General features: G+C 46.2%; 1 protein-coding gene across 1 annotated transcript in view; it reads right to left on the minus strand.

The window, feature by feature from the left end:
- Positions 1-2,665: 2,665 nt before the first annotated feature.
- The window catches only part of LOC129710252 (1-phosphatidylinositol 4,5-bisphosphate phosphodiesterase delta-3-like), a 58,140-nt gene continuing 47,711 nt past the window's right edge, over positions 2,666-13,094 (minus strand). Inside the window, 6 exon segments of the mRNA XM_055657127.1 lie at positions 2,666-3,273; positions 4,254-4,403; positions 6,236-6,371; positions 7,281-7,459; positions 7,917-8,033; positions 9,680-9,836. Of these exon segments, the coding sequence (XP_055513102.1) occupies positions 3,185-3,273; positions 4,254-4,403; positions 6,236-6,371; positions 7,281-7,459; positions 7,917-8,033; positions 9,680-9,836 (828 nt within the window). The 3' untranslated portion in view covers positions 2,666-3,184.

The following is a 13,094-nucleotide window of genomic DNA, read 5'->3' on the forward strand; positions in this document are numbered from 1 at the left end:
GTCTCTACCCGAAACGTCACCCATTACTTCTCTCCAGAGATGCTGCCTGTCCGGCTGAGTTACTCCAGCATTTTGAGTCTATATTTAGTTTAAACCAGCATCTGCAGTTAAACCTACGCATTGTCCGGTTGATTTGAGAACTGTGCCCAAAACCGCAAAATATTGCATTGAGTTATGAAGTTATGTCCAGTTCATCACATAGACCAGACTCCCTACCACTGACTCAATGTACACCTCACGCCACCTCGGAGAACCCGCCAACATAATTAAGAACCTTTCCCACCCTGGCCTTTCCTCTTCTCTCCACTCCTGTCAGGCAGAATATACAAAAGATTGAAAGCACCACCAGACCCAGGAACAGCTTCTTCCTCTGAAGACTTCTGAAAGGTCCTTCCATAAGTTAGTGTACAGTCCTGATTTTCCAACCTAACTCATTGTGGACTTTGGTCTTAGTCTCTGGAACTATTATGCTACAATGCTGGAAACTGTTCTGCACTCTGGTATTTTTCTCTTTACTCTACCTATTGTGTGTATGGCTTGATTGCATTCATTTATAGTAATTGTTGACTTGATTGGCTAAAAATCAAGCAAAAGCTTGTGTACACTTGACAACAATAAAACATAAACTGTTGGAGGGGCAGCCTCGACCATTGTTGTATCATTTCAGGAGTAGAATTGGCCGAACTCCACCTTTGGAGCAGCAGCATTGTGTGAATGGTGCAATGTTCCACAATACATGAGAGTGATTTGGTGTACAAGGAGCAGTGCTGAGGAAGCACTGCACCATTTGAAGTCTCGATGAGTGAGTGCTGCTCTGTCAGTGGAGCAGTGCTGAGGGATTTCTGGCAGTGCTATGGACAATATGCAGCCAAGAGATCCGTGTTTGCATTGTGGCCTTGTGTCCTTCTTCTGATGAATGTAATAGATCCCATGGAGTTATTTTTGCTGGATAATTTGTAATCAATAATCAACAATCATGATACAAAAATCACCTGATGATTGCAACATGAGCATGTGTTTGTGCTCCAAGTATTTTGTTCCTTAATTTCTTGATTATCTTCTGGGTTTATGTGAAATATCATGTATGAAAGTGTAACACATTGCAAAATCAGCGAAGGCCCTGCTTTGTCCGCTGGAAGTTGACCAGAGAATGGGGAGGGGTTAATAGTGAGGTTTGAAGTTGCAGGATTGTTGGCAACAGCAACAGGTGGGCTACACCTAGCTAGTGTAGCAATTGGTGGGTGAATGGAACAGAGCGAGGGATTGTTGATCATTTGTGGGGCACAGCCGTGTAGGGGAATGAACAAAGGAAGATCAGATTATTTGGCCAAAATCCACGAGTAGTACAAGCAACAAATAACAAAGTCACATTGGCATAAAGAGATTCCCTTTTTGACTAAAGCACAGAGCAGAGATGCAGGAAGGCGAGAAATGTATAAATATGAGCCAAAGCTAGAACACACTCTTTAGTTCCAGTCACCCAAACAATGTGCAGCTAAAGTGGGTGGTTTAGATGAGTGATGTGGGTGAGGGGTACAGTGATGTGGCTGAGAGGTACAGTGGTGTGGGTGAAGGGTGCAGTGGTGTGGGTGAGGGGTGCAGTGATGTGGGTGAGGGGTGCATTGGTGTGGTTGAGGTGAGAGGTGGGTGCAGTGGTGATGGTGATGGGTGCAGTGGTGTGGGTGAGGGGTGTGATGTGGGGATGGGTGCAGTGGTGTGGGTGAGGGGTGCAGTGGTGTGGGTGAGGGGTGTGGTGGTGTGGGTGAGGTGAGGGGTGCAGTGATGTGGGTGAGGGGTACAGTGATGTGGCTGAGAGGTACTGTGGTGTGGGTGAAGGGTGCAGTGATGTGGGTGAGGGGTGCAGTGGTGTGGTTGAGGTGATGGATGGGTGTGGGTGAGGGGTGCAGTGATGTGGGTGAGGGGTGCAGTGATGTGGGTGAAGGGTGCAGGGGTCCAGAGATCAGGGTGTTGCGTGCAGTCCTCTCAGTGCCACCTGCTCTGTAAATATGTCGATGTGACAGGTAGTGCCATTGCCTGACAACTCCAGCGACACAGGTTCATCTAGTACTATCTGTATTGGTTTGCTCGTTCTCGCTGTGTGCGTGCGAGTTTCCCACCACATCCCAAAGACCTGCAGGTTGGTGACTTAATCGGCCGCTGGAAATTGTCCTTTTGTGTAGATGGGAGGAAGGGTCAAAGAAGAGGTGTTGGCACGTGAGACAGAAGTTGCATGGGGAAACAGACGAAGGGGGAAGGGTGATCAATCTAGAGGGAGCAGCATGGATCTGAGCGGCTGAGTGACCTTCTTCCCTGTTGCAGTGACTGACAGGAAACATGCTTTAGTGTGTGTGAATATGGTCCTTCAAAATTCAGGAGAGGCACAGGTTGTCATGCTGGTGTAACTCAGCGGGTGAGGCAGCATCTCTGGAGAGAAGGAATGGGCGACGTTTCGGGTCTCCCTTCTCTCCAGAGATGCTGCCTCACCCGCTGAGTTACTCCAGCATTCTGTGTCTACCTTCGATTTAAACCAGCATCTGCAGTTCTTACGCACAGGTCTTCATGGTTGAGTTGTGTTCCTCGAATCTCAATGTTAATCATCCAAACTGTTGTTGGGGAGAAACAGAGGATATCAAGGCCTAAGGATGCACAGAACACACACCGAGCACTCTGTAAAATGTACATTATTTTATATGTAAGTACACCTCCAGGAAACTCCTGGTACTTGTTCTAACCAGCAGTGTTATGCAGGTGCATTGCACATGACTCAGCTGAGCTGGGATTATTGTGTGAGTCAACGGCACAGTAAGAGTCCATGGGCCTAAACCCCAGCCTGGGGAAGATCAGGTACTATTCTCGACGGTGAATGTTCCTGGATTAAGGTGAAGCTCTGTAAAAGGTTTTAGATTCAGTTTTCACTGTAGGTGAGCGGTATCTAGGTCCAACAGCAGGCCCGTGGTCAGGCTGGGGGTGGCGATGGTGCAGAGCAAAGCTGCCTGACTTCCCAGTGAACGCGGCCGAGCTTTGTGCTCACTGTGTTATCTGTGTTATGGTGCGGCATTGTTAAAGGTGCAAAGTTACACAACATAATGGGCTCCACGGCCCCACCAGCTGCTGCTCGCCGCAGGAGGACGGTGGGTGCATCAACGTCTCCACTTGCACAGTCACACTGACAGCTCGCTCCTCACTACACGCTCTTAATCCTGACCCGAACAAAGAGGGTGGCAGGTGAGAGGGGAGCGGAGTCCCTGGCCAGCAGGTGGATGTGTCGGTAACCTGCGGAGACAAACAGAAACAGCATCGGTAGGAGGCACGGATCGGGAGGAGCAGTATGGATTAGTTTACAGTGGCCTATTTATTTATCTACCAACCTACACATCTTTGCGATGTGGGAAGAAACCCATGTAGTCACAGGGAGAACGTGCAAACTCCACACAGATAGCGCCCAGGTCTCTGGCACTGTGAGGCAAAGCCTCTGCTTGCTGCATCACTGCGCCCCCGCATAAACTCGCTCATCGGGTAAATGTACCCTCATCTCCTGCCTGACAGAGGTAGACATGAACCAATACTCATGAAGTGTGAGGAGAGGGCAGCACAGTGGTGCAACGGTCGAGTTGCTGCTTTTCAGCACCAGAGACCCAAGTTCGATCCTGACCATGGGTGCTGTCTGTGTGGAATTTATTTGACAATAGACAATAGACAGGAGTAGGCCATTCGGCCCTTCGAGCCAGCACCGCCATTCAATGTGATCATGGCTGATCATCCCCAATCAGTACCCCGTTCCTGCCTTCTTCCCATATCACCTGACTCCAATATTTTTAAGAGCCCTATCTAGCTCTCTCTTGAAAGCATCCAGAGAACCCGCCTCCACCGCCCTCTGAGGCTGAGAATTCCACAGATTTATTCTCCTTATAACTGCGTGTGATTTCTCCGGGTGCTACATTTCCTCCCACATCCCAAAGATTTTTGTAGTTTAAGCCCTGTAAATGATCCCTAGCTGTCTCTTGAAGGTGATCAGCATCCAGAGAAAAACAAACGCCTCCTACCTGTAGGGTGGAGGGGCAGGGACTGGGAGGTGGTTCTGAGAATTCTGAGTTCTGGGGGGAGTTGAGGGTCAGTACGAGGGGGGGGGGGGGGGGGGGAGTTTCAGACGAGGATGAGGAATGGTGAGTCGGGGTTGTATGTGGGTGGACCAGGGTGAATGCTGCAGGGGGCGGGTGGATCAGGATCCATCGGGTGACTAAAGTGTTGCTCACCTTCTTTCACACTGGTGAAGGGGAGTGTGAACTGCCCGATAAAGTCATTGCTGGATGACGAGTCGTAATCTTCGACCACGATTCGGATCAGCGCCTGTTCAGGAACACTGATTGTAAACTTGAGTACTTCATTCCACACTGGGTTAAAACCTGCAACCACACAATGGACACAGTGACTGTTAGTTCAGTTCAGTTTCGTTTATTGCCACGTGTACCGAGGTACAGTGAAAAGCTTTAGTTGTGTGCAAACCAGTCAGCGGAAAGACTATAGACGATTACAATCGAGCCATTCATGGTGTACAGATACATGATTGGGGAATAACGTTTAGTGCAAAATAAAGCCAGTAAAGTTTCTGTCCGAGTTCAGCAACCACTGATCTGTTGGGGAACGGACAACTCTCTGTCACAGAGGTCCCTGCCCGTGGCCTTACTGACCATGGGAGAGGCTATGCCCAAAGATCCTATAGCGGAGCAAGATGGACCACTCGTGCTAAATGCTGATGTGTAGTATGCAACGGAGCGGAAGGTGGTCCTTTTTTTCATCCATTTCAGTAACCGGACCCGACCCGACCCGACTCGCAGTGTAATCAACGTTGCGGGGGAACGGTTTGTGTTAATAAATTCAAATTCTGAAAATGAGGAGAAGATTTTTACCAAATAACTTTTATTTTTACGAGGATGTTTTCGTAACCGACTTCTGTCTCCGCTCTATTATCCTATTTATAGCCTCTGTCCCACTTAGGAAACCTGAACGGAAACCTCTGGAGACTTTGCTCCCCACCCAAGGTTTCCGTGCGGTTCCCGGAGGTTGCAGGTGGTTGCAGGTGGTTGCAGGTAGTGGAAGCAGGTAGGGAGACTGACAAACGGGAACCGCACGGAAACCTTGGGTGAGGCACAAAGTCTCCAGAGGTTTCCGTTCAGGTTTCCTAAGTGGGACAGGGGCATTTGGGATCTTTGGTGCGGAGATGGAAGCCGGTTACGGAAATGGGGCCTTAAATTGCCCATGAATCTGCCCATGACCGTACTACGTCTTTTTCGTCGAGTGGACTATTTTGCTCGCTATAGGATCTTTGGCTATGCCCACTGGGAGCAGGAACTCTGCAACACTAGGAAGAGCCCTGTACAGCTGCCAGCCCTGGACCTGGGAGGGATGAGATGTAATTTGCTGGCTGGTGACCCTTGCCCCTCTCTACCCATTTAACACTAAAATGAGGAGCATTTTTTTTTTCTCTCAGGCTGTTGCGCATCTTTTGAACTTTCTTCCATAAAAGCAGTGATCTTATTAAACAGCGCAGCAGGTTTGAGAGGCCGAGTTGTTCATTCCTGTTCCTAATTTGTAAATTCACTTTCTTGAAACACAAGAGGCCAGTTGACCCATGCCAAGGTCTAGTGGAGCGATCCCATCAATCTCAATCCCTCTTTTATTTTTTCTGAGTACCATTCTCTGTCCTCATGCCCATTAATCCCTTTGATTCTTTGCCATTTAGCCACACTGGGGGGATAATTTACAGTGGCTTATCAACAGGCAGCATAGTTTTGCATTGTGGGAGGAAAGCGGATCATTTTGGGGGTTTATGGAGAACGTACAAACTCCATTTGGATGGCACCTGTGGTCAGGATTGACCCTGGATCCCTGAAGGTACGAGACTGCTGCACATTCAGTATGAAACCTCTGAAATCAGCAAGAACCAAGTAGCAGGCACAGAGTCTGGTACTGGCAATAAAACCCCAAGGTCAGTTCTAGCAGAATGTCCCAAGTACATTCTGGAAATGTCTCTTAGCAAATTCCTTCTTCTGATAAAGAGTGGGATCAACAGATTATCACCACTATTTTTAATGTGCGGAACAGGGAATATACGTAAAGTGCCTGGAGACACCATGACTTCCGTTTCATCTCCAGAATTTACTAACTGTTGAGATCCTCAGCCACGTCACTGACAGTATAACTTTCTCCCACCAGAAAAGTGTTGTGCACATCCTACCATTATTTTCAATATATCTTGTCCTCTTTGTGGCGTTGTCTTCAGGAACACCATGCACTTCCACACGCACCAGGGGGTCCACTATAGAGTTCTTCTTATCCTTATTCACTTTGGGGAGTTGCTGAGCTGTAATAACCTGAAAGGAATCATAGATTCAGAGAGCGATTACAACACAGGAGGCCACTCAGCCCATCACCTCCACCCCGGTTCTCTACCGCAGCAGCCACTGGCCATTTCTCTGGTGCCTTGTCAATTTTTCATCACCATACGTTTACCCACAATGGAACCTGGAATGTCACAAAGGAACCTGCCTCCATCTGGCAGCACCACATTCCCAATTTCAATCACATAAAAGTCCACCATCGATTTTCTGGCACCCTTGGTTCCAGAGCCTTGCCGGATTATCCTTTTTGATGGACTAATAGAGGTCACGATCTCCGAGAGGAGTCGAAGGTGGTGTGGACTCTGGTGTATCCACCACCATCTTGGGAAGCAGTTGATGAAATCATAATGGAGAGATTGGAGCGGCACGGTGGCGCAGCAGTAGAGTTGCTGCCTTTCAGCGCCAGAGGTACAGGTTCGATCCTGACTATGTGTGCTCTCTGTATCGCGTTTGTACCTTCTCCCTGTGACCTGCGTGGATTTTCTCCGGGATCTCCGGTTTCCTCCCACACTCCAAAGATGTACAGGTTTGTAGGTTAATTGGCTTGGTATAATTGTAAATTGCCACTAATGTGTGTAGGATAGCGTTAGTGTGTGTAGGGAGCGCAGGTCGGCATGGACTTGGTAGGCCGAAGGGCCCGTTTCCGTGCTGTTTCTAAACTAAACTAAAATTGACATACAACATATCACCACAGTTCATCTACCACGACCTTGGTCAAGGGGTAAGGAAAGCTTCCAATTGAGAGGAGCTGTTTGAACTAAGGTACCCTGCACTGCCAAGTATGCTACGTGAACTACTCTGAGCTTAGCTTTACAGGATTTTAATTTGGTTCAAATCCACAGAACGGCAGCTTTCTGGAAATCAAAACAGAGTTACATTTACATCAATGATCAGCTGCGTCTTATTGAGTCCTGCTCCGTTTCTTGGTCTTGCAGGGTCAAACAGATTAGATTTGTTCCTCATGAAGCTGGGCTTCAGGATATAACCAGACCGACCATTCTGTCGAAATTTCCCTTTGTTTAGATCCATCTCCATTCCGGACTTCTGGAAATTCAGGGCCACTACATGAAAATAAAAATGACATCTATTAATTAAATGTGACCAATAAATATCTCCATTGGATGAAATAAGACAGGTCTGTATTCTCTGAAACACCAAGATTGAGATTTTAACCATCTTGGTAATGGAAACTCTTCAAATTAAATTGAGTGAAGTCTGAATTTGACCTGAATATTGTGCGAGAACAACGTGAGCAGATGTGTGTGGAAAGGAACTGCAGGTGCTGGTTTATACCGACGATATACACAAAGTGCTGGAGTAACTCAGCGGGTCAGGCAGCATCTCTGGAGTGAAAGGATGGGCGACATTTCGGGTTGGGACGGTTCTTCAGACTCAAAGTAGAGGGGAGGGTACTAGAGATACAAAAGGCCAGAACAAAGTAGAGCCAGCAACAGATGACGAAGGCAAGTGGAGCCCATTGTTGGCTGGGGAAGAGGTGATCACGAAGAACAGTCTGACCTAGTTGGCATCCAGCATTCCACATCTCCTGGGGGTTGTAGTTGGAAGAGTCGACCCTGGAGCCTGTGGGATAAATCCTCGACAGCTGCTTAGTGTTGTATCGTACAAAGAGACTCCCTGAAAAGCAAATGATTCATTGTTAGAGACAATCTTTATATAGAATCATAGAGTTATTTAGCATGGAAACTGGCTCTTCAGCCCGACTCACCCATGCCGAACAAGTTGTCCACCAGACCTAGTCCCACTTGTCTGCATTTGACCCATATCTCTATAAACCTATCCTACCAATGAACATGTCCAAATAACTTTTAAGTTGTCATTGTACCCTCGTCTATCACTTCTTTTGGCAGCTCATTTCCATCACCCTCTGTATGAAAAATGTGCCCCTCGTATCTCTATAATACTAAAGCTCTTTGTCTTGTTTGTGTGTGTGTGTGTGTGTGTGTGTGTGTGTGTGTGTGTGTGTGTGTGTGTGTTTTTGTGTATAATCTGGTTATTTTTCCTATTTTCTTCCAAACGCTAGGCCACAGCCTTCCCATTTTCACACATCCTACTCACATTTTTCCCGTCGAGACGATAAACATCTTCCTGTCGCATTCCCACCTATATTTCTGAACTTTTCAATCATTTAAAGTTTTAAAAACAGCCCGAAAACTCAGCCATTTTAGGAAAAAAAACAGAGTGATGTCACAATGCACTCGCAAGGCAGGACGGGGCACTCCGGGAGGGAGGGACACTCCAGCGAACGAGGGAGGTCAAATACAATCTAACCAAACTCCACAAAGCTGCAACATGACTTCCTGACTCTTGTAATGCCCGAACCAATATTGCTACTTTCAGGGTGCTGTAGACTTGGACTGCAAGATGCCTCTGTATAACAATGCTGTTAAGGGTCTTGCCATTAACTGTATACTTTCCCCTTACATTCAACCTCCCAATTGGAGTACACCTCACAATTGTACGGATTAGACTCCAACTGCCATTTTTCTGCCCATTTCTGTAGCTGACTCACATCCCATTGTATATTTGGACAGCCTTCCCTTCTATCTGCAACTCCACCAACTTTGGTGTTTTGACATCAGACTCACGGGCCCGTAGTTCTCTGACTTGTCCTTGTAGCTTTTAAATAAAGGCACAGCATGGGCCAATATTTATCTTTTGACCAATGCTGGGTGTTTCAGGAACCTTCCTATACACAAATCCTGCTCCCTTTTCCACATCCCATCAGTGACTAGACTTCAAAAGGGCTACACTGGCCATGAGCATCAGACGTGATCAGGAAATCATATCACCACTAACAGGGCTAGAACAGCGGGTGGGGAAATCTTGGTCACAGGCCGTCAAACAAGGAGGAACAAGTACATGACCAGCCCAGAGAATTTGACATTAGCGATGATTACAGGTCCTCCTCAGCCTGACATATGTACAGCCCATACATACGGACAGGTGTGTAGAGACCGATGGGATGAATTTGCCGTCAGCAGATTCTGCCCAGTGGTCACAACGTTCCAAGCTTCATTTCTGACTTGTGAACTGTTTGGATTATGGAACGGTTCTCCACAATGGAAGATTGACACAAAAATGCTGGAGTTCCTCAGCGGGTCAGGCAGATATCTCTGGAGGGAAGGAATAGGTGAGGATTCGGTTTGGGACCCTTCTTCAAATCTGGGTGTGATCTGTACCAAAGATCCTATAGCAAAGCTTTGCTATAGGATCTTTGATCTGTACTGTGGTGTTTCCGTTATAAAAATGGGTGGTCTTACCCGACTCAGTGATAAGTTTCTTTGCTTTGTTTTCAGAGAAGGATGAGAGCTCGCAGACACAGTCCTTACTCCAGGCGTGTTGGAAGCCATTAAAATGGACAGCCTTGCAATAGACCACCAGGTCCATTAACTCCTCTGATAGCTCCCCGACCGCCTCCTGTAAAAGCACGGGAATAATCATGAAATCAAGTTGATCCCAAACAGTTTGCAAACCCCAAACGCCCAACACTCGGCAAATCCCTCACATCCAGGCACCCAGTGTAATTAGAACATTCTGGATTTCATTAATTTTATTGGAAGGTTAGCTCCAATTGGAAATATAATGCAATCAGCTTTGAGGAATAATTGAATATTTTTGCCAAAGTATTCAGGGCTCCACAAGCTTGATGTCACAGCAGTTTCTTTAATATTGTCTGCCAGAGCTTTCTCTTGCCCCTATTTTGCCCTCCTGATATGCTCCTCAGTCCCTTGAACCCCTCCCGCGATACATTTGATCCCAGTTGTCGATTCCTGGCCTATGCCTCCTTCTTTATCCTGACTAGATCCTCAATTTCTCTCATCATCTCAGCTTCCTTGTGCCCACCTGCCTCGCCCTTCACCCCATCAGGAACATGCATGCCCTGAACTCTTGTCATCACACTCTTAAAAGCATCCGACTTTCCAGAAGTCCGTTTGTCCACAAACAATCTACTCCAATCAACTTTAGCAAGTTCTAGTCTAATGCCATCAATGTTGGTATTGCCTCAATTCAGAAGTTTAAAATGCTGCCCACCCTGTTCTTATATGCGGCTATTTTTAAACCATTAGAACGGTGGTCACTGGGTAAAGTTTAGGAAGCTGAAATCGGATAATGCCCTTGAGGAATATAAAATAAGGTGGGAAGATCATAAAGAAAACAATTAGGAGGGCTAATCGAGATCATGAAATATTCCTGGCAAGTAGGATTAAGGAGAATCCCAAGCTATTTTAGGCATGTATTAGGAGAAAGAGGGTAGCAAGGGGGGGGGTCTGAAGAAAGTCTGAAGAAGGGTCACGACCCGAAATGTCACCCAATCCTTCTCTTCAGAGATGCTGCCTGTCCCACTGAGTTACTCGAGCATTTTGTGTCTACCTTCGTAGCAAGAGGGAGAGCAGCATCATTCAGAGACAAAGAGAAATTTTACACGTGGAGTCAGAGGAAGTGGGTGAAGTCCTAGATGAGTGCTTTGCACTGAGGAGAAGGACATGGATGATGTTGAGATCAGAGAAATGCATGTTGACGCATATTCTACGACATATCAATATCAAGAAGGATCTGGTGTTGAGTGTCTCGAAAAGCATTACAATTGATGTCCACAGGAACTTATAGAATCTAACCTAAGATACTGGGGGGGAAATTGCTGTGATATTGCTGCGATGGTGTCATCTTGAGCCATCGGCAAGGTCCCATGACTAGAGAGGCAATGACAGATAAGGGATAGTCAGTATGGCTTTGTATCTCATCAATTTGATTTGAGTTTTTTTGAAGAGGTGATGAAGAGTCATAAGGGATAAGGGTAGAATTAGGCCATTTGGCCCATCAAGTCTACTCCGCCATTCAATCATGGTTGATATATCTCCCTCCTAACCCTATTCTCCTGCCTCCTCCCCATAACCTCTGACACATGTACTAATCAAGAATCTATCTATCTTTGCCTTATCCTGAAGAGGATAGAAGAGAGGCTTGGATCTCCTAGGTCTCTTGGTTTCACCAATATTCCTTTGTACCTTAACATTTACTGTATATATTCTACTCCTACTTTAACTTCCAAAAGATCAGTGACGTTTGGGCACAAATAAAATGATCCAGAATCAGCTGATGACCAAACATAATGAGGGCAGTAATATAGGCCAAGGGAAGAGAGGTTGGTATGGGAATGGGAAGAGTAGTTAAAATGGTTAGCAACTGGGAGGTCCAGTAGGCAATAGAGGACAGAGGACAAGTATTCGTCAAAATGGCTGCCTAGCCGTTGCTTGGTTGGGTACTGGGGAGTGACCTGGTCTTCGCTTGGTCCTGTCGATGTAGAGGAGGCCACATCAGGAGCACTGAATGCAATAGACAGGAGTACAGAAGATAGAAGTATTCGGTGTTGCACTTTGGGAAGTCAAGCATAAGAGGAACTTTACAGTAGGCATTAATGTATAGATGGATCTTGCAATGTAAATCCATAGCTCCCTTAAAGTGGCATCACAAGTACAGATCCACTCAGGTTAAAACTGGAATGTATTCAAGAGAACTTCGTAACCTGAACAGTTCACAAATCAGAAATGTCAACGTATGCCAGTATAGGTAAATAAATACATAGGCCAATGTTTAGTTATTTTTTCTGCGATACTGAAGGGAGATACAATAGCAACATTTAAGAAGCATTTGGACAGACATGTGTACAGGCTGGAGATGGGGGAGGGAAATAGAGCATGATCAGGCTGGTGGGATTAGTTTCAATTGGTATCATTGTGGGGCAAAGGGACTGTTACTGTTCTGTAATATGCAATGTTCCATCATTGAGGAGTGATTTACTAGGCCAAGCTGCCAACTACTCGAAAGGTGGCTGTAAAGTTGCATAATATTTTTCACAGAATATTTTATCACAATCAGCACGTTGGAGTAGAACAAATAACCCTGCCCCATAAAACAAATCAGTCCTGGCTTGCGTGAATCAGCCTGCAAATTTATCAGGAGAAATAGCAGAGGTTCTGTGAAGACGAGGAGGACACACTGTGCCAGTCTTTGTGGCACTGTCACAATGTAATGGAGGTATTCAGGAAATTGACCTGTTGTGTACAGATAGGCAGGTTATCCAACAGTACCGGGGTGGAATAGAGATAAAAAAAACAAAGAACCTCTGCCAGAATGTGGGAGTGGCGATAGCTTTGTGAATGCGAGGAAATGTAGCCGCTGATAACAGGCCTGTTGAATACAAAGCAGGGATGTGACATTGATTGTCCGGCTGAGTCAGAGAGGCCTACGCAAGTCACAAAGAAAGCTCAATATTTGCACATAAGTTAAAAAAAAACCCAGAAAAATAGAAAACAGTGAATAGGCCATTAGGTCCCTTGAGACTCTCCAACATTCAGTATGATCACAGCTGATTATCCAAATTCAGAGCACTGTTCTTACCTTCTCTCCCTATTTCCTCACACTTTCTGCCATAAGGAATATTTCCAGCTGTCAGAGCCAAGGGTTACAAACTCCACGGCAACCTTATCAACATTCTGGTCTTTGTAAAAGAAAAATAAGGCCCACCTTGACCTAATCAAGTCATGCCATCCACTTGTCCTGACCAATCTAATCATCACATACAGATGATGTCTGTCAACACATTGAACAACAGTGTTAGGATGTTGAGGAGTTAGTGAGAAAAGGCATAGAATTCATTCTTCAGCCACTGTCCTC

The sequence above is a fragment of the Leucoraja erinacea genome, chromosome 27 (assembly GCF_028641065.1).
Source record: "Leucoraja erinacea ecotype New England chromosome 27, Leri_hhj_1, whole genome shotgun sequence".
Classification (NCBI taxonomy): Eukaryota; Metazoa; Chordata; class Chondrichthyes; order Rajiformes; family Rajidae; genus Leucoraja; species Leucoraja erinaceus.